The sequence below is a fragment of the Cannabis sativa genome, chromosome 4, assembly GCF_029168945.1.
Source record: "Cannabis sativa cultivar Pink pepper isolate KNU-18-1 chromosome 4, ASM2916894v1, whole genome shotgun sequence".
NCBI classification, from domain to species: domain Eukaryota; kingdom Viridiplantae; phylum Streptophyta; class Magnoliopsida; order Rosales; family Cannabaceae; genus Cannabis; species Cannabis sativa.
Genome location: NC_083604.1, coordinates 77,598,447 through 77,621,484, shown reverse-complemented (window position 1 = coordinate 77,621,484; position 23,038 = coordinate 77,598,447). Strand labels below are relative to the sequence as shown.

The 23,038-nt window shown below is 27.6% G+C and overlaps 2 protein-coding genes across 2 annotated transcripts; both read right to left on the bottom strand.

Annotated features, from left to right (window-relative positions):
- Positions 1–2,601: 2,601 nt before the first annotated feature.
- LOC115714714 (disease resistance RPP13-like protein 4) lies at positions 2,602–6,018 on the bottom strand. Its single transcript, XM_030643472.2, has 2 exons — positions 5,865–6,018; positions 2,602–5,313 (listed from the first exon to the last, which is right to left on the bottom strand). Exon 2 carries the CDS (start codon positions 5,291–5,293, stop codon positions 2,732–2,734), a length of 2,562 nt encoding a protein of 853 aa, XP_030499332.2. The 5' UTR covers positions 5,294–5,313; positions 5,865–6,018; the 3' UTR covers positions 2,602–2,731.
- Positions 6,019–7,568: 1,550 nt separating this feature from the next.
- LOC115714888 (AAA-ATPase At5g17760) lies at positions 7,569–11,248 on the bottom strand. Its single transcript, XM_030643646.2, has 2 exons — positions 9,937–11,248; positions 7,569–8,229 (listed from the first exon to the last, which is right to left on the bottom strand). Exons 1-2 carry the CDS (start codon positions 10,951–10,953, stop codon positions 7,732–7,734), a joined length of 1,515 nt encoding a protein of 504 aa, XP_030499506.2. The 5' UTR covers positions 10,954–11,248; the 3' UTR covers positions 7,569–7,731.
- Positions 11,249–23,038: the final 11,790 nt, after the last annotated feature.

Genomic DNA, 23,038 nt, shown 5'->3' with positions numbered 1-23,038 from the left:
TTCCATCTTTTGATTTGACGTCGCCTGATTTTTTGTGCTTCCTTCTGAACCTTTTTTTTAAGTGTAACTCTATAATTATAATCTCTTAATTTAAATATTTTGCTTAATACTAAATGTATTCTTAAATAAAAATTTAATATATATAAATGAGTGTGCGCGCCATTTTTGTAAATAATAATTTGCCTACTTCTACTTATAAGAAAGAAAAAAACCCGGTATATACTTATAAAGTATATAGGGTTGAGTTCACTAAAATTATATGTACATATTTATATATATTGAGGTTTTTTTTTATTTTTACACTTCAAAATAGTTTTTTTTTTTTTTGCATTTTTACAGAATTCTACATAAAAACTTCTATTGCAACTCGCGCTGCAACCTAAATTGCAACAAAAAATCGTATAGAAAACCCTATTGCAACTAGCGCTGCAACCACTTTAGAAACTCAAACCGTAAATTTGAAAAATATTAAAAAAAATAATATATGAGATAATTCTCCTATGTATTTTGAAAGTGCACTAATATTATATTTGATGCTATTTAAACATTTTAAAATAGGTAATATTTTTTTTTTGGAAGAAAAAAATAGGTAATATTGATTCTTTTTATGATGAAAAAAAAAAGAAACTGGTAATTAAAGCATATGCACATGCCTTTTCAAAAAAAAAAAAAAGCATATGCACATGTGACATGCCCCCAATTACAAATCTTATATATTTTAGGGAAAATTTTATAAATATAAAATCTTACTACATGCATCATCACATGGTGGGCAGGGAAATTAGTGACCTGATTTAGGTTAGTGGAGCTGTACATTTCAATATTTCATATAATTAATATATATATATGCACATAAAGTACAGTTTAAATTTTTAAATAATTGAGCATTAAACAAATTGATTTTATTATTTTTTTTTATTAATTGTGGAAGCTTGACCTTTGAAATGATGGGTAGTGTGTCCACAAGTATCCTGAAAAGCTCTACGTATGTATTTATTTGTATATATTAAAAGAAAGTAGATTACCCAATGCATTTGGAATTTCATGTGCATGCATCATCTATTAATAATTAAATAAATAATAAGGGTTAATTACTAATTAGTTAGGTTACAACTTACAACGTCATTAGAGAACCACACCCTCACTCACTCCCATATATAACTTTTTAATTAAAACATATTAATACATTTACTATATGATGAGCACAAAACATGTCCAAACTCTCATATTCAATCATACATCATATAATATGATAATTCATTTTCAAATCAAAGCTTTGTTTAATGAGTAAATATTATATTATTATACCCATACATCATAATGAAGTATATACATATTAATTTCAACAATAAAAGTTCTTTTTCAAAAAGAAAACAATAATAAGTTAAAAGATATTACCTAAGGCTATATGCATGTCACTTGCATACTTTCAATCATACACCAACACAATTCATGTAGTTATATATGTTTATACTTCAAAATACATACTATTTTTTTAAAAATATATATTATTAGATAATAATTTTTAAGTTGAGTATAATTTAAATTTATTCGCATTAAATTTATGTGAAACTCACTATATTTCTACTTAAAAAGTTACATTAAATATTATGTGCACTTTAAATTCGTACTCATCTCAATAGTTTATAAGGGCATTGTTATTAGGTATTAGTAGTGTCGTCCAACACCTTTTATAAGTAGCGCTTTATGATTGGTTAACAATATTTCTTAAAAGTTATTTTTTAAAATTATATAGGACTCGATACTTAATTATACCAATTGCGGTATGACACCGAAGAATGTGTTAAGTACCAATAATGTCTTTTAGCAATTCTCATTTTATATACTATGACTTTACTCCTGCCTTCGACAATCCCAAAAATCACATGCTACCTTGTAGCCTATAGGAAATTCATACATAGCATCCCCTTCATTGGGCCAAAAGCAAATATGCCTTAAGAGCTCCCATCCCTTAAGTGCCTCTCAAGTCTCAAGGATGCAACTTACTTAGTTTTACTAAGATTTCATGCTCAGTTTGGACAAAATTTCTACAATTCTAATCACCCAAAACTATGATATATATTATATCGGTAATCTCTTATGCATTGACGATAGAATTTGAAGGTTAAGTTTCCATTTTGGAGAAAGATAATTTTTTTTAGAAATTCGTTAAGTCTTATTTCATGCATGCCATACCAAAAAAAATGATTAATGAAAACATCAAAGTTTTCACTACACGTATTTTTTTGCCCTGAATTTTTAGTTACACAAATATAATTAGCATTAGAGGCATAGATATCAAAACTGGTGGTTCATGCTTCAAATACTTCTTCACAGGTTTTAATCCAAACAACATCTGATTATTCCTTGATCAAAAACGAACTAGTGCAAATAAAATTATGCATTCATCATACCAAAAAAAATGATTAATGAAAACATCAAAGTTTTCACTACACGTATTTTTTTGCCCTGAATTTTTAGTTACACAAATATAATTAGCATTAGAGGCATAGATATCAAAACTGGTGGTTCATGCTTCAAATACTTCTTCACAGGTTTTAATCCAAACAACATCTGATTATTCCTTGATCAAAAACGAACTAGTGCAAATAAAATTATGCATTCATGAAACTGTGTGTTACTAATTGAAAGATTTTGATTGTTTATTATATTTATTTTGTACCAAAAGAAATATGAATAAACTAGTTGTAATTTGTTGTTGAAAAAATAATCACAAATTTTCTGGCTCTTCTTTCTTCCAAACTCCACCCCTAAACCCAATATCTTGAATAGGAAAAGACACCAATTCAGGGCACCAACTGCCACTAACAACCCTTAGTGATGGCATAACTTGCTTCACCTTTGACCATTCTTCTTCAAAATCAGAGAGAGACTCCAACAACAGTCCCTCAATTCTCCAAACAGAAGTGTTATCATCACCCCAAAATCCTCTGTTCATCTTACAAAGATTGCCAGAACATATTGAGAGGTACCTTAACATGGGGAGTGAAATGGGGTTTAGCCACATTGGACTAATCTTTCCTGGATAGAATTTGAGACTCAGCTCATGAAGCTGTTCAGGAGGAAAGAATTTGTCTAGTTTCGCTATGATATCATCACCGTGACTGTCGAAACAACTTATTGACAGATGCTGCAGCTCTGGTAGTTTCACCATCGAATGGACTTCGGTGTCTGCAATCTCGTCTCCACGAGTGAGTTGAAGCCCGAGTTTCCTTAGTCTCATTAAGTTTTTCAACTCTCCAATGCGACATCCTTCTAGCTGGTTAGATTTCGCGGGTTTGAAACCTAGTAACACTTCGAGCTGTGACAGTCTTCCTAACCCTTTAGGCAGGAAATCGAGTGAACCACAGTGGCTCGCGTCTAACACCCTCAGTTTCTTGAATGTGACTATGTATGTAGGGATAGATTTCAGGTTTTGACAGTAGCTTACATCTAAAATCTGCAGATTTTGAAGCTTTTCCAATGATGGTGGAAGTAGAACTAACGGGTGAGTGTTGCTTAGGCCGAGATAAGTCAAGTGTTGGAGAGATCCAACTTGACTTAGCAGACCTTTTAGAGGGGTTTCAAAGATTGATCTTGAAAGATCAATGGCTCTTAAGTAGTGAGAATCACAGAACTTCCTTGCTATGTTTAAAGCAATCTCGTTCACTTCCCCGGTTTTGGTTGTGGACAGCAATGCTCGTAGCTTCGAATTGGCGGTCAACTGCTTGTTTGCTATGGGGGTATCAATGCTTAAATGGCGCGTACTCGAATAATCTTGGCCCGAAAATGCATCTTTTTTCGCAATATCAATGACCAAATCACGAACCATATCATGAACCTTACAACTGTCTATCGCCTCGTAATAAGTTTTGTCAACCACTTCAAGCAAACACCGATTTGTTAATCCCGCAAAACAATCCTCACCGGCTTCAGTAGCTGATCTTCCACATCTCAGTGGCACAAAACCTTCTCCAATCCACCAATGTACCAACTGATCCTTTGTTATGACACAATCCTCAGGATAAAGAGACAAGCAGAGAAAGCAAGATTTGAGGTAAGATGGAAGTTCATCATAGCTCAATTGGAGTGAAGCCATGACAGAGTTATCATTCTCAGCTAACTCATCTCGAAAATGATCTGCAATTCGCTTCCATTCAGGGTAACGCGGTGGTTTACAAAGCATAATTCCTCCAACTGCCTTGATTGCTAAAGGAAGACCCCTACACTTGTCAACAATTTCTTCTCCAACACCCTCCAATTCTGGATATTTGCACACCCCTCCATGAGCTGCAAATGCTACATTTCGAAACAGAAGCCAACTGTAATGCTTATTAAGGCACTTTGGTCTATGCATTCTTGATTCTTTCACAGCCATCTTTTGTGCAACTTCAGTAATCCTTGTAGTAATAATAACACAGCTTCCATTCCCTTTTGGTAACCCTTCATAGATTCTACTCCACCAACCAATATCACCATCCCAAACATCATCCATCACAATTAAAAATCTCTTCCCCAAAAGATACTGGTTTATCTTCCTCAACAGTTGCCCTGCATCATCACCAATGCTAGCATCTCCCAAGTTCCTCAATATGCTTCTCATGATTTGTTCTTCAGTGAATGTTTGAGAAACCGAAACCCATATTCTCCTTTCGAAATAATCCTCCATTTCCCTCTCATTAAACACTGTCTGAGCAATAGTTGTTTTACCCAATCCTCCCATCCCCACAACCCCAATTGCCAAAATTTCCTTGTCACCTTCCAAAAGCCAGTTCTTTAACTTCATAGTATCACCTTCTAAACCAACAACTTTGGTATGATCATAAACAGGAGAGCTCCATCTTGGTATTTGGTCATCGTGTGGACCATAATTCCCTGGTTGGCTCAAAATTGGCACTCCAAGATAAGTTGAAATGTTCTTCTTGATTTCAAAAATCTTCTCAATCATTTCCTCGAGGCGCTTTCCAGTTTGATACTGCAATGGAATCTTTGAAGGATTGAAACACATCAACCAACCACTAGACAATGAAGAATCATTATCCATTGATTGGAGTTGACAATCAGCAAGCATGTCTTCAGCTTGATAAATATGCTCTCTCAAGTTCACCATGATTAGGCGAAGTGTTTGGTTTTTTCTTTTGAGCCTCTCTGCATCTTTGAGAAAGCATTGCATTAACTGAAGCTCATTCTGTAGAGTTTCGAATTGATCCCTGAATTCGATCAAAACCCGACTCCCCTCGGATAGAGCTTCAAGCAGTTTTTCTAAGAACACAGACACAACAGCATCAACCATGTCTTTGACTTTGAAGATATCTAATAGAAAAGAGAAAAAGTAACACATTCAGTGTTTTCCCTTCTTGGGAAAATAATAATAAATTCTAAAATACTCCATTCTGATACAAACACATGAAATTCAAATATACCCTTTTGCTAATTTGGTCACATTACTAAGTTAAATTCTTCTACTGCAGTCTTTATGGAAATGCTCATTTGGAAAGGGGCTTTCTTATTTTTAGTTAAAACGAAAAACTTAAACTAATCATAATCATGCTAACCCGACATAAATAGTAATAGAAATAGAAATAGGAGGCTTTCAAGTTTCAAAATCACCCAAAGTTCAAAATTATTTTCATAAGTATGATTTTTAATAATAATAATAATAATAATAATTGAGTTGAGTTGAGTAGAATCCAAAACAGGGTATAGAAAAGGGTTTTTTGTTTGCTTAATTTCCTGTCAAATTTGAACCCTGAAGTTTCAGTAGACACTAATACAATCATATCAATGGATATAAATTTCAACTAAGCTAGCAAAATCCACATCAAGAATTAATAAAGGGAAAAAAAAAAGTGGGTTAAACTTACAGTTTGGGTTTTGCTAGAGAATGTGATCAGAATTATTCAAATTATTCTCTGAACCTTTTCTGTTCTTCTTCTTCTAAAGATGTCACTTTTGAACAAAGGAAAATAGAAGAAGAGACTGATTACAAATTCCTGAACTTGAAAGATATGAGAAAGGCTTTGCCAAATTACAAAACTGACATGACCTTAAAGGGTATCATGGTAAATTCATCAGATGCTAGTCAAGTCAACTGCTCTATGTTATGTGTGGTGGTGTTGCTAAGGAAAAGTCTTTAGACACGGTTTGGGGTGTGGCCAAAGCCAAACTTAACTTACCCAAAAATCAATGTTTGCCAAATTACTCTCAAGGTGTCTAGATGTTACACTGTTTAATTAAATTTGGCACGATTCAATTCAATCTAATTCACAAAATATAGATATTCACATTTATACTAATTGGATTCAATTGAAAATTTTAAAATTCGTATTTGTACAAATTGAATATTAATTAACATATAAAAATAATCGATCCAATCTAATTTACACATATTAAAACATATATTTTTTTAAAAAATATATACATACAAATATTTCAATGTAAAATGTAGTAATTTAAAAAAAATCTTTTTTTATTGAAATAAAATGTTATTATATGAAAACCAGATTCATAATACAATAAACATTAGGGGAGGAAGCATTTCCTCCAACCAAGAGCAAATAGAGTCCACTGAACGGGAATTAGACGAGTTTCGAGAGGTGATCTTGAGAGAGAGGTTCAGAGAAAAGAGAGTGACTGAATTTGAGTTTTGTATGAAGAATCTTCTATAGATAAAAAAAATTCTTAGGTAAGAGTGTAAGAGATAAACATTTTGAGAGAATTCATCAGAGAATCAATCTCGACTGTATTGTACCCTGTTCTTGCTCAAACAATAAAGAAGATTTTGGTGGTGTTCCAAAACTAGAGTAGAGCCATAAATCACATCGATCTATAGGACTTGAACCAGTATATATCCCGGTGTTGTTTTTTTTATTGTTTTACTGCTTTATCGTTTTGGTTTTAATATTCTGTTCATCCATGTTTAAATCTTCAATTATTGTGTGTATTAGAGAGTCCCACATTGATAATGTGTTGAAACTAAATACCATATATAAGATGCATGAGCTACTATTCTCATTGCCAATTGATTTTGAAATGGAACCTCATGCACCTTACCATACACTCACCTATTCTACTACCTTGACCATACACTTCCGCATTCTAACATGCTATCAGAGCCAAACTAACTCTAATAAGTAATCGATCCAGTCCAAAAAGACGAGCCAAAAAGAGCTGCTTGTGATTCGAAGATACTGAGCCGTCGTGCAAGATTGGTGAGCAAAAAAAAAAATAGCCACCATCTTGAGGGAGAATGTTAGAGAGTCTCACATTGATAATGCGTTGAAACTAAATATCATATATAAGATGCATGGGTTACTCCTCTCATTGCCAATTGATTTTGAGATGAAATCTCATGCACCTTATCATACACTCACCTATTCTACTACCTTGACCATACACTTTCGCATTCTAATAGTGTGAATTATTAATCTTATCATCACTATTTATTTATTGATTAAATTTTTAGTTGATTTAATTGTGCACTTTAGTTATAATTTTCCCACATACATACACATTTTTTTGGTACTAAAATACTACAAACACTTATGTGTTATTACTTTTTAACTAAGTTCATCACAATTATATATAAATTAACATAAACAGGGCAAAAGATACAAACCAAACATTTGACCTTTAATAACTAATTCACACTAAAACAAGGGGCATATATGACCATAAACAAGGTCTATTATTTCCCATTTCTTTTAATTCCTAATTAATTAGCTAATCACACTACTCAAATTGCCAATTATCATCTACTATAGGCCCTTGAGGAGAAGTAGAATTATCACTACAACCAATAGTACTAACAACAACACTATTGGTTTGACTAGTCTTATTATTATTATTATTATTATTCATCTCTTCATCATCACATTCCAATTTCTCTCCTTTAAGTAATTTGAGAAATTCACTAAGAGCTAAATCAGCATCCTCATACTTCAAAAACTCCTCAGCAACTTGGGCTGGAGTGACTTGTTTTTCACCAAGCAACACTTTGATGTGTTCATAGAATTGGTGGTCACCAATGACTCCCAAGTAATTTGAGGCTAATTGTTTAAATGCCTCATAAGTACAATAGCCCATGTAAATAGGCATGTCCATTCGACCAGGTCTCAACAGAGCTGGGTCAAGCCTGTCCTTGTGGTTTGTGGTGCATATGATGATCCTTTCATCTCCACAACTTGACCATAATCCATCTATGAAGTTTAACAATCCAGATAATGTCAACTGCATTGATTGAAAAAAAAAAGTTAATTCATTTGGTGTTATAGAAAAATATTAATTCAACAACTTTCTGTTTAATTTCTCCTCAAGTCAAATTCTCAAAAGAAAAAGTAGGAAAGAAAAAAGAATTTAAGAAATTGTGATTGTGGATCTACTACTTTACACATAGACCAATTTCTTTATGCAAATCTAAGAGCTAGTTTTAAATAGGTTTATTTGTGGGGCAAATCTTTAAACTCTAAGTTGGTCCTTCATTTTTCTTTTAAGTTAGTCTACAAACTTTATATATAAAATTCATGGATGCAAATATTATAATTTTCTAAATATTGAAGAGATGTCTACTATAATTAAAATTTAGTACCAGAAAAATATTTTTGTTTTAAAAGTAATCATATCTTTTAGTAGTTTTTAAAAATACCATATTTTTTTAATAAAAGGTCCAACAATTTTTATTCTTTCCCCAAGTCCACTCAATCTTAAAGCTAAAGGAAAATTCTTATTTTTATAGATTTTAGAGTATAAGTTTGTAAAAATATAGTTTTTTTCAAAAAAAAAAAAATTATTTTATGGGAAAAAAAAAGTTAAGAAAATATGGAAAGAAACGGTAAGGTATCTGGTTACCCACTAGTAATTGGTTATATCTCTAGTTACTATAAGAGTACCTGGTTACTATACTTGAGTTTCTCATATTTTTTAACTTTTTCTTTAATTTTCTCATAATATATATATATATTTTTTTTTAAAAAAAAAGAAAGCCATATTATTAGACAAAAAAGTATAAACCCCATAAATTTTATAATTTCTTCTATTATAAAAAGTCTCCAACTGTTAAAAAAACAAACAAAAATAAAGTACTAAAATAAGAGAAGTGAGTAGAATAACTAGAGTTTTTTGTTGTGGTAATTTGACTGTGAAATGAATTGTTTAGTGGGGAAAGGTTGGTGGTGGGGCTAATTTGGTGCTTTTTTCCTTTTAATGAAATGAGAAGTGATGATAATCCATGTTAGGCACTTATGGTTTTTTATGGCCAACCAGATTCCAAGGCACCCAAATTTTTTGTCCTAATTGGTAAAGTGTGATGAAAAAAAAAAACCAACTTTACTATTATAGGAGTGAAGAGACAAAAACTGTGCACATAGCTCACTACTCAACTCAACTCCACAAAGGCCACTTATATGAAAGAAAATTAAGATTACCCAAATCAAAGAGATAAAAAAAAAAAAAAAAAAGAACATTTTTTTTCCATCACAAATTATAGGAGCACAAGTTAATTAATAAAACAAACAACATTATATTAATGGCCTAAGGATCTAAGAAGCATTTGACAAAATAATAAAAATAGGCCTTTTGAAGAGTGTTTTTGTGGTTCTTTTATTTCTTTTCTTTTAAAAAAAATATACACATATAATATCAAAATTTTGAAATTGTTTTTCTTTTTTCAATAAAATTTTAAACTTTTTTGTAATATTTTTTTTGGCAAAATTTTGACATCTTAGGCCATGTCAGCTGCCTCACCCTCTAACAGGCACATCTAGCATATCACAACTATGCTAAAAGGTACCAATCAATTAGCATTACTGTAATTTGTAATCTGTCGTATTACTATTAGTATAATTTAATATAAAATATAAAAAATCAATATTCAGTGGTGCCAAATAGTATTAGTGCCTAATAATAATGTTATTTCGAAACAAAAAGTTGAAGACTTACCGATGGGCCAGGATTCTTGTCATTTTGGTCACCACATTTGTTGTCACCATCTTTTTCTCCTCCACCTCCATTGAGACGATTAGGAAGATCAACACTACAATCAATGTCTTCAATGAGAAGTATAGACCTATTAGCCGTTGTAAGAAGCAACCTTCTAAGATCACAGTCACGCTGTACATTACCAAGTTGCAAATCATAAATATCAAACTTAAGATGATTAGCCATGGCAGCAACCAAGCTCGATTTACCCGTCCCGGGCGGTCCAAACAACAAGTACCCACGTTTCCATGCTCTCCCAACTTTCTTATAAAAAGCTTTTCTCTTCACAAACCTATTAAGATCCTCAATGATATCACTCTTCTTTTTTGGGTCCATAGCCAAAGTATCAAAAGTTGCAGGGTGTTCTAAATTAATCGATTCCCATCTCATTCCCGGGTCGAAAGTGTTACTCAAAGTATGCATCTTCAACACCCTTTTCTCATCTCTCATGATTTTGGCTTTTTTCAAAATGAAAGGAATATAAGAGTTCAAAATCAAATCTCTATGCTTGTTGTGAAAACTCAACTCATAGAATCTTTTCTCAGAGCTTTGAGAACCAAATCTGTGGCCAGAGTTGTTATTCACTTGTTCTGATAACACAAACTTCCAATGAAGCTCAATTCCTTCGAAAAAGTCCTTTAGCTTTTCCCCATTTTCAAGCCTAATGGTTAGGCCTTTCTCTTTAGTACTCTTTCGAACATTAAGCCTTCGGGTTTTCGGGCTACGAAGGGTGTCTAAGTAAACCCCGGCCGCGTCGTAGACTTGGTTGCCCGAGTAATCTCGGCCGCCATCGAAAACCAAGGTGAGATTTTGGTCATTTGCTCTGAACAATCTTTGAGCCAATGAGATTAGGTAGTCACGAACTTGTTTAGGCAAGAATTGGTTTAGTAGTGACTGAAACAACATTATGGAGGCTGTGATTGAAGTAAAGGCTGTGAAAAGTGAGGATAGAGATGGGAATTCGATTATGGGAAACATGATTATTTTTTAGCTCTTAACTAAGTTCAGAGTTTGAGATTTTTGAAAGAGAAAATATTGAAAAAACGGAGGAATTTGAGAGAGTATTTTGATAACACTAAGGAAAAGTGTTATGGTTTAATGCTATATATATATAACAAGAGTCGAGACTTTTGGGGCGTGACAGAATAGGCTGTGAAACTCATATATAGCATTAAACAAATCACTTTATTGCGTGTTGAGTTTCTCTTCTTTTGTTAACTTTAGATCCATTAAATCGAAAGTGGGTTTTTTTATTTTTATCTTTTTGTTATATGCTATAGTGGTGATATGCTCTACTTCTTCGTATGTATATATAATACTAGGTGAATGTACGTGCCGAGCCACGTATTATTAGTTTTATTTAAGATTTTAGTCTTTTTAAGATTTTGAATGTATTTTATTTTTAAAGATTACAAATTTTTTGTTTGAAAAAATTAAATATTTATATTTGAAATATTATTTAATAATGTATTAAAAATAATATTAGTGTAATTATAAAATTGTAAATAAATTTATTATTGGAGTAGTAGATTATTCTATTTAGTTTTTTTTTTTAACATAGCATTGTAATGTAAGTTTATATCTATAAATATTCTGTAAAGTATTAATATTATATGAACATCTCCATTTATAAAGCTAAAAAGTGGGTCAATGACAGAAGTGGTATATCTGCAATCACACAAAGATAGAAGTGGTATTTCTGCTTCCTATGCTTATCTAGAGAAAACATTAGATAACGAGGTTAACTTTAATATATAAAGATTTTTTTTAAAAAAAAAATAAATAAAAAAATATTAACCAAGATAGGTTGGTTAGAGAGATATGTGGCTAAGATGATTTTTTTTAATTTAAAAAGAGATTATTAATATTTAAAAGATTGTTTAATTTTTTTTGGTTTAATTATTGGGTTTATTTGTTAACGGGAGATCAAACCTAATCGTTAAATTTAACAGAATATTCTTTTTATTTTTAAGTATATTCTGTTAAACCAAGAATTGCCGTTAGATAGGCACTTTTAATATATAAAGATATTTAGGAGAATTACTCCAGTTTTTTTAATTTTTTTTTTTAAATTTACGGTTTAAGTTTTTAAAGTGGCTGTAGCGCTAGTTGCAATAGGATTTTTTATACGATTTTTTGTTACAATTTAAGTTGCAGCACTAGTTGCAATTAGGGTCGTACATTGGTCAGTTTGGGCGGTTTATCTTATATATTTTCTAACACAATTTAAATATCGGATTGCTAAAATTTAAGTGCAACCCGCTCAATTTTAAAAAAAAAAATCTATAAACCGACCATCGGTTTGGTCGGGTTAACCCGCCCAAACCGGCCAAACTTTTTCTTTTTAGTTTCAAAGTCAAAATCAATAAAAATTAGAAAGATAAATTAAAAATATCACATTCCACTAAAATACAACACAAAATATATATATGACTTTAAAACTAACAATTAAATATATAACTTTATATTATTATATATTTAATCATTTATGTTATATATAATAAAAACTAAAAGGTTAAAAAAAATTAAAATTCAAAATTGGGTTGGTCGGTTTAATTGGGCGGGTTTGACCTATTTTCAACACGCCCAATTAACAGATTGGACGATTTGTAATTTTTTCAAGTTATTTTGGTTTGTAATTTTTATCGGTTTTTTCGGTTTAGTTTGGGCGAATTATTCGGTTTGGGCAGTTTACGAATTTTTTTGTACAACCCTAATTACAATAAGAGTTTCTATATATAATTTCGTAAAAATATATATAAAAAAATATATATTTAAAAATATAAAAATAAAAAAGACCCTTTATTTTATTTTATTTTTTTTGTTAAAAGTACTATATGAAGAAAAGTGAGAAAAGGGAGTGACAAGAAAGGGCCAGCAATGCATAAATAATTTGGGTGCAGTCTTTTTCCAAATGTGGGGCTCAGTGAAGCTCTGATCACTAGACCATTGTTTAATTTGTTCATCGTATACAACTTTTGGTTTTCAGTACTTTTATTGATCAAACCCCAATTGAAAACCTTTAATGTTTTAGTTCCATAAAATCTCAAACTTTTCAAATCAATAATTTTGTGAATGGTGAAAAAAAAGGGGCAAAGTCTGCCAATCCCAAGTTCATTGAGAAATGTACAAACCAGAAAAACCCTTTAGCAAGGTGCCTAAGAGATCTTTAATGGTGTGCTAAAATAGCGTATATTCTACCACTTCTAAGAAAATTAATTCTTCAATACTATATTAAAGATTAAGACAAATTTGACTTATTTTTAAAGTTGTGTTAAATTTAACACAATATATAATATTATGTTAAATTTGGCACCAATAAATATACATAATTATAATTTTATTATTAATTAATGATAAATTAGAATACATAATTTTTAATTACAATATTATTATTAGTTATTTTTTAAATATTTAATTTATTAATAATGGTTAATATTGTTATTTTACTGTTCGTTATAATTTGCATCATACAATATTATTGTACATTAAAACTCAATAATAAATATTGTGACAAATATAACATTTATTAATTTTTCGTGTCAAATTTAGCACAATATTTATACTTTATATTTTAGATGATCTAACATCATATAATTTAGGCTAATTAGGATTTTTTCTCCTAAATTTTAACATGTACTAAATCATGTCTCCTGAACTTTTTTTACCGTTAAAAATTCCCCCTGAACTATTGAGATTGTTAGATTTAAAGACTTTTTTCTAATTTCATTCAATTTTACTATTTAACTGTTTATTCATGTACTAAATCATGCTCTCAAGACTTTGATATATATCAAATCATGCACCTCGAATTTTTACATAAACTAAATCATGTTCCTTGAACTTTCATCTATGTTAGACTTTTTTTTTATTAAAATTGGACAAAAGTCATTAAATTCAACAGTCTCAATAATTCATGTGCATTTTTAATGATCTTAAAAGTTCAATGGGTATAATTTGATATATGTTAAAGTTCGGGAGGTAAAAATCTTAATTAGCTTATAATTTACGTAAAAAATTATTATTGTATAACATGTTAAAAACAATAATAAATTGCACAAATGAATGCATGCCACGTTATGAAATAAAGAAGAACTTTAATTAAGCATGCTATAATATAATTTAATATATCAAACAACTTATTACAAATAGCTCTAAGTGTTGAAAATTATTGAAAATAGTAGAAAATCATACAAAAGAAATCTAATGATTTGATCTTTCATAGTGTACAAAGTATATTTTTCAATGTAACACTAATTAATTAATCTTTATGTATTGAACTTTTTTATTGAGTGATCAATCCTTTTCAACTAAGCCTCAAAGCAATATATGTTATACTCTCTCTCTCTCTCTCTCTCTCTCTCTCTCTCTCTCTCTCTCTCTCTCTCTCTCTCTCTCTCTTTTTTTAATTTTATTTTCTATTTTTTTATTTATTTTTTTTACTTTTGGCCGGTTGTGAAAGTTTAAACTTTAAAGTGCTCTCATCAAGTTGTGTGTTAGGTCAAGCACATTTTTTTGCCAAGAAACTTTTCTCTTTTATTATTTCCTCCATTGTCAATGTATTGGAAGATGACATTTTGGTTCCTTTTGTTGCAAAGTTTACTTTAATTGAATTTAGTGTTGTACTTTCTTCCAAAAATCATATGTACACATATATGCCAAAATTAATTAATGCTTTCGCTTTGTGTAAATTGTTTTGAACTTTCAATAATTTCTTGACCATGTGTTCAAAACTTTTAGATTATATATGGTTTGAACATGAATATACACATGGCCACATGGGTAGGATCATATTTCACCAAAGAAAATGAAAGAAATTATGCCTACTTCCATTCAAAGATAATTATGTGGTTCTTTAATCTTGAAATTGTAACATCCATAAAGCAAAAAAAAAAATAAAAATCTACTACATATGGATATATTTGATGTCAATCATGTCAAATTTTCTTTTAGGGTTGGTACGTAGAACTGAACTGAAGTAAACAGACTAATTTGTCCAGTCCAATATTTGAGAATGTTGGAAATCTGGATAATTAATCCAACTAATCTCATCTGTATGAGATTATTTATCCCATCCAGTAGTGTGATATAAATAATCTCATACAAATAATTTTTTTTATCATTTTTTTTTTAAATTTTGATTTTGTCAATGCATTTTAAATTTAATATGAATTTAAATAAAATAATTATTACAAATTTATTTATAGATTTTCTTATCAAAAACTTATTCATTAAAATTAGTGAAAATGTATAATTTTGAATTTTTATACATAAGCTTTTAAAATTTAAAATAATATTAAATAAATAATAATTACTTAAATTGATTCTAATAAAAATAATATGATAATAAAATTATATATTCTTTTTAAATTATTAGAAAATTTATATCAATATATTAGAAAACTAATATTTGTATTAAATTACTGATTAAATTATTTTTTGACATAAATAATTTTATATTATTTAAGCATTTTTTTATTTTAATATTTTAATTATTTATTAAATAAAAATATGATAAATTATTTATGATATATATTTAATTATATGTGATATATTATTTTTTATTTTATAATTTAATTATTTTTATTTTTATTTTTGCTAAGAGTTATTTATTTTTATTTATTTATTATTATATATTTTAATTTTAATTTAAGTTTTTTTTAAAAAAAAAAAAATGAAATAAACAAAATAGTCTAGTCTATTCTTAAACCAAACACATGATTACTTTCTGCATAATCCAATTTTGCCCAGTCCAGTCTAATCTAATCAAATCCTTTTTCGTCCAATTCTGAGCTCCAACTTTACAACTTTCACACTATGTATGTTTGGAAGGAAGGAAGGATGGATAGGTGGATGGTGAGGGCCGGAAAGAAGGGTTGAAAGGAGAGAACAAATCCCTTATTTGGTAAGAAGTAGAAAGGAAGGGAGAGGAAAGGTGGAGAGAGACTTTCTCCCTTCAAATTTTAAAAATTCAATCCCTTCATTTTAGAAAGATTTTGAGAAAAAGACAAAATATACACACCAAATACCAAAATTATCCTTTAAAAAGTTACAAATATCTATACTAATTAGGATACTATAATAATTTCAATAAATAACTTCCTCTCCATCTTCACACATTTACTCCCAATACTAAACAACACAAGAGAGAGTCATTATCCTCTCCACCCTATAGATTCACTATCATTCTTACTCTCCTTCCTTCCTTCCAGCCAAACATAGTCTTATTGTACTATGTGCACATGCCATTCAAATTAGTATTGCTATAGGGCACTAAAGTGCCTAACATCACTTTGGAGTGCCATCCTTTGATTAGTTAGTAGTTCTTTTATAATTTTTATTAAATTAAAATAAGTGAGACATGATATTAAATTACACTAATAATAATGTTACACATTACAAAATTGCTAAGTATTAACATTTCTCTATTCAAATGGATATATAGGTAACATTTATTTTATTATTTTCTTCAAGATGTATAGGATACGAACCGATGACATTGTAGGAATTTTACAATAAAATTATCATTACTAACACCAACAACATTTAATATATTGTTTTTTTGGGAATAAATCATTAAATTTAATAATAACAATATTAAAATAACATATTGCAATCAAATCGAGAGATCTCTTTTATTAGAGATACGACCGGAATTAGAATTAGAAAAATGAGCAAAATAATCAACCATCTAACTCCCAAATCGTTTGACAAAAAAACCAAAAATAAAATAAAATCAAAAAGATTGCAGCATCACAGTTAACCAGAACACATATATTTAGTTTCATCTACCTCTCAGAAGACACAATAGTAGAAAATGTTGCAACAAATTCATTCGCAAAGAACCCCTTCAACTATTGTGCAAGGTATGTGACTGCACTACTAACAACCCCTTCAATCGCAAAGAACGTGTTATTCCCTAACCACTAACAGTGATTTGATAGAGAGTCATCGAAGAACAAACAATAAAACAAAACATAACAAAACCGGCCACGTCATATAGATAAGGCTAAAACACTTAAAATCATGTATCAGAGATAAAACTAAAACACTCAAAACTATATCATATAGACAATACTAATTGCAGTAGCAAAAATTAAATTGCAATAGTAGAATACTATTAAGATTTTATATAATATACATACATATATATATGTATGGAACACTTCTTAAAGGATATTACCCATGAATGGTTACTAAATAAATTTAACTGTAAATATTAATTTTAAAAATATCAAACCATCGAATTTTGATCTAATAACGAATAATGAAATCACAAATTTGAATTTCTATGCTTAATTAAAAAAAATATCAAAAAATATCTCTTTTTACACTATATCAAAAATATGTTCATACAAAAATATTTAACTCAAACTCAATTTTTTTGTTTCTTATTTTTCTTGCTAATTTTTTTTTTTTTAAAATTTTTTTTATCGATGGAACAATCTCAGCCCATATGTTATAAAAATAAGAGATTTTTTAATTAGATAGAAAAATTAAGCACAAAAACTCAAAATTTTTTAATTTTACCTATTCATGAGTAATACCCATTAAGAGTTATAATTTTTTTTACATTATTGTTATAAAATTTAAGTATGTAATAACTAATAACTGATAATTCTATTTTTATGTGGTTTATAATAAAAATACTATTTTTTTTAAATATTACAATTTAAATTTAAATTCATTACACAAATCTTTTTTATATTTTATTTTATATTAAATATATTTATATAACAAATTTTTTTTTTCTTTTTATATTACAATTCAAATTTAAAATTATTGCACATATTTAAAAAGTATCTTTATATTATCATTTTTTATATTAACATTGTGTATGATATTTGAAAAATAATAAAAAAGTATTATAAAATTAAAAATATTACAATAATTAAACTATAACAAATTTTAAAATTATATATTTTTTTTATAAATAACACTTAAATTAAATATTTTTAATAAGATATAATTTTATTTATTGAATAATATCCAAAAAAATAATTAATTATATAACTAATAAAATATACATAATTAAAATAAAAATTAAAAAAATTACTTTAAAAAATTAAAAATATAACTAAATATAGGGCTATTTACAAAAATATGGGAAAATAAAGATAAGTTTTGATATATATGGCATAAAAACTTAATTACACTAAATATGGCATTTTTTTAAAAAACTTACAAATATGGGAAAAAGTCTTGAGTAATGCCATAAAAAACTTAAAATTTGTGTTTCTTTTTATTTATTTTTTCTTTTTTAAAAAAATAAAATACTAAAATAAATAAAAAATGATCTCAACTATAGATATTATTATTTTTTTTTAACAGAAATTAAACTTGTTTTTTTTTTATTTAAACTACTATTTTTTTCTTTGTTTTTTTGTTAAAAACTAATTATTTCATTAAAAGCAACAGAAAAAAAAAAAAACCAGTTTTATCAACATCATCCTGAAGAAAAAACAATATAAAAAATTATAATCTAAAGATAATATAAACTTTAAAAATCACTTTCATCAACATTGAAAGAAACTATTAATTTCATTAAAAGAATAAAAAAAATAGTTTCATTATGTTATTAGAATTTTTTTTTCAAGTTACTTTTTTATTATTTTGTTTCTAGGTTGGAAACTTACACTTATATTTTGTTATTAAATTATTGGTAGGCATTATGTGTTGTTTTGATTATATTTGTGATTAGTATTTTTTTTTTTTGTATATTTGTGTGTGTATGTTTTTATTTGATTGTTTGATGAAACTGGTTTCAATTAACTTTATTATTAACATTTGTATTTTGTTATGATTTTTTATAACGTCAAAATCGGTTTCACATGTCGAAAGCCGATTTCACATGTTTTAACTATTCTGTAAAGGGGTTGCTCAATTTTTATGATATTATTATATATTTTTTCGTTTGTATAAAACCAGTTTTATTATTGTATGATATTTGAACAACAATTTTTATTTTATTTTAATTAATCGATTTCGACATACATATTATTTTATTATTTTCATAACCGGTTTTTTTAAGTAATTATTTTTTTTTATTGTTGTTCATAATTGAGTTTTATTCAATTTTTTATTAATTTATCTCAAGAAACTGGTTTTTATTTGTTTGTTTTTATTTTGGTTGTTTTACTAACTGGTTTCTCACATTCCACTGTTTTTTTTTTTTTGTTATTCTTTTATGGTTTTTATTGCACTTTTGTCTCTTTAATTTTCTTTGTTTCTTTCTTTTCTCTTTGATTTTAATTTGTGATTCTCTTTGTTATATTTGCTGCATATTGTATGTTTAAATTAACTCTAATTTTTGAGCAAGCAAATAAAAAATTAAATGCCAAAATAAAGAATGAAGTTAGAAGTTTGATTATTAGGTATTGATATAAATTTTATATGTTCGAAACTGGTTTTTAAATTTAGTATCGTTAATTTGTAAAAGTTTAGTTATTAGGCATTGTGTATTTTTTATTATGTTATTGTTGAAACTATTTTTTTTTTTTTTGCCTCTTTTAATGAAATAATTCGTTTATTTTAATATTGATGAAACTGGTTTTTAAAGTTAGTATCGTCTTTAGATTGTAATTTTTTTCATTATCTTGTTGATGAAACTATTTTTTGTATTCTTTAAATGAAATTATTAGTTTCTTTCAATGTTGATGAAACTAGTTTTTAAAGTTTGGATTCTTTTTAGATTATGATTTTTTATATTGTTTTTTTTTTCGGGATGATATTGATGAAACTGGTTTTTTTTTTCTGCTGTTTTTAATGGAATAATTAGTTTTTAAGAAAAAAAAAACAAATAGTAGTTTAAATAAAAAAAAACAAGTTTAATTTTTGTAAAAAAAAATGAAATATAAAAATGTACACTTATTATATATATTAAGAGAAAAAAATTAGGTTGAGAAAAAAATTGAAAAAAAAAAGAGAGACACAAAGAGAAATTAGAAAAAAAAAATAGAGAGAGATAAGCGAAAGAAAGAAAAAAAAAAGTAGCAACTGACTTAAAATTTGAAAAGAAAAAAGAGAGCCAAAATTGACTAAAAAATATATAAAAAAACAAAAAAATAAACTTTTTGAAGTTTCAATAAGTAAAAAAGAAAAAAAAATTAATAAAAGTATAAAAGTAAAATGTTCTTGTCAAATTAAAAATGTAATGTTTGAAAAAAAATGTAGTATTTGGTGTAAATTTTTCAAATAAAAAGAAACCCTAAAATGTAAGTGTAAAATAAATTAAAAAAATAAATAAAACTAATTAAGCTAAAAACAAAAACATAAAATATGGGATTGGATAATAAGTTTATAAAAATATGACATATCAAATACCATAAAAAACTTAAATGTGAAAAAATGCCATAGAAAAGTGGCAAACCTAAAAATGCCATATTTTTCTAACTTTGTTATGAAATCTCATATTTCATGTAATTTTCACCTAAATATATGTACACCTAATATTAATCTAGTATGGATATAAAAAGTAGATCTATAATTGTATATAAATACTTACTAATTTTTTTAAGAGCTCAAATTTCATGGTAAAATATGTGGTGAATATTATTAGTCAAAAATACCTTCAAATTATATTTCATTAAAATATACCCAGTTTTATGAATGGGTTGTCCAAATATTCTCTCACTCTCCACTTAAGTCTAGCACATAATTTTTATTAATTTAATGGATATAATGTGGACATCATCTATAGATAAATCTCAAAAAATATAAAAATAAAAGTAAAAATTAAAATATATAAAATAAAATAGATGTACAATGTAGCTTCCTTCGTATATTTCAAACTTTCAAGATATCAATTGAGAATTCTTAGTTCTTTGTCTTCTTCTTTGAATGCATCAGAAGTTAATTGAATTTGCCTCATATTCATGACTATTTTGTTCTATCTATAAAGTATGCAAAGGTACAATGATCAATGATCATATATACAAATAAAATGGTAGGGATTCTCATGGCAAAATAATTTAAACCATACATTTGGTTATACTTAATTCTATAAATCTAATTTTCGGGGGTATAAAATCTTGTGAATTCTCCTTTTGTTTTACTCTCAACTATTTTGTTAATGAATTGCTCTTAAACGCCAAAAGAGAATTGTCTACGTGTACTTAAATATACACATATTATGTAATTTGATTGATCGACTTAATTTTTAATATTTAAATAAAATTATAATAACTTAATTTTTTTAAAAATAATAATTAAAAAATTAAAAAAAAAACAAATTTATTTTATTTCATCTTTTTTCTTTTTCTTTTCCATTTCTTTTCTTTTGCTTCTTTTTTCTTTCTCTTTTCTTCTTCTGATTTTTAATATTTAAATAAAATTAAAATAACTTAATTTTTTAAAAAATAATTAAAAAATACAAAAGATACAAAACTTTTTTCATCTTTTTTTTTCACTTTTTTTTTTTTTTTTGGAACCATAAGACCCCCACCTAAGGGTGGCAAAACGGATTTCGACACGACACACGAACACGAACACGATTTTTGACATTTTCGTACAATAAAATTTCATGTCAAAGTTAAAAGATAAGAGTTTTATTTGCACCCCACAAACTTATAAATGCATCATATTTTAATAATTTTTATTTTACATAAAATATATATCTTTAATTATATATATTTTTTAATTTTTTTCTCTCAATTTATATTTTCTTAAAAATATACCTATTAAATAAAAATAAATTATATTTTAAATATTATAATAATAAAATTTCAATTGAAAAAATTAGAAAACTATAAATGATTTTAAAAAAATTATAAAATAAAGTTAAAATAAGTATTGAAATTAACACGTGAGAAAATAATTCAAAATAAATATTAAAGATAAGTTTTAAAAGTTATTTTAAGTTTAACTTTTTTTTTGAATGGAAAATAAATTTTATTAACCAACATAATCAGTTACCAAACAATGTAACAAATCGGTAGGAACAGATTCCATACCAAAATGACAACTAGGAAATAACATAGTTTCTCTTGTAAAGTTGTGAGCTACCACATTAGTTGATCGTTTAATAAAAAAAAAACAGAAACATTTTTTAACTCTAAAAAGAGTTGTTTACATTCAACAATGATTTGTCAAAACAAAGAGATCATTTGAATTGAGCTTCGGAGGGCTTGAACTACCGTCAGGCAATCGTTTCGATGATCACACGCTGCCAGTGATGTTTTTTAGTCCAACTCAAGGCTTCACGGACCCCAATCACCTTAGCAATTTCTGGTGTAGCAGCGCGACAACGCCCATGAAGAATTCAGTTCGGCCTTCCAATAAAAAAACTGTGATGGTCTCGTGCTACTAGTCCAATGCCGTAGCTGTTTCTCCCTTCGAAAAAAGCAGCACCAATATTGATCTTGATACTGTTTTCAATTGGAGCAGACCATTACTCAATTCCATCACCCGTTTGAAGACTAGACTATGAGAGTTTTTTAAACACTAGGAAGTACATCATTTTGGGAGTGCAATTCCATATTCCTCCACTATTAGTATGAGAGCATTATTTTTTTTAAAGGAAAAAAATGGTCATGCATGCATGACGTGGCATCATTAGGATTAACTGGAATGTTCGTTTTTATTTATTTATTTTTAAAGAAAAAGACACAAAAGTTTGATTAATTTATGCTTATATACTTTCAATTTCTTATTTTATTGTTTGGTATGTGGATTTCACTGATGTTTACAATAAATTTAAAATTTAAATATTTTAAGGTTGTTTACATTTTAAATATTGACACGTGAAAGTTTTTTTTTTTTTTGAAAAAAAAAGAAAAAAAAGAAAAAAGCAACACTTATTTTTATGTAAATTAGATGAACGAATAAGATCTGGCGTAAGTTAGGACTTAATTGTGATATAATAAGTTTAAAGAGCTAATTAAATTGCTAAAGCGGTAATAACTTTGACTTTGTTATAAAATTAAGAAATTATTAATTAATTAATTAAACACATTTGTTAGGGATACTATTGAGTGTTGTAATAAGTTTGATGTTGTTTGTTTTATTCATATTCTTGACACGCAAGAATTTAAAAATAAAACTAATAATTATGTGCATATATAAA

What these genes read in the sequence shown, in the direction of transcription:
- LOC115714714 (XM_030643472.2), bottom strand. Translation starts at nt 5,293, where the DNA reads ATGGTTGATGCTGTTGTGTCTGTGTTCTTAGAAAAACTGCTTGAAGCT.
- LOC115714888 (XM_030643646.2), bottom strand. Translation starts at nt 10,953, where the DNA reads ATGTTTCCCATAATCGAATTCCCATCTCTATCCTCACTTTTCACAGCC. An exon ending in ACAAGAATCCTGGCCCATCG is followed by an intron (nt 8,230 to 9,936) that starts GTAAGTCTTCAA and finishes CAATCAATGCAG; the next exon opens with TTGACATTATCTGGATTGTT.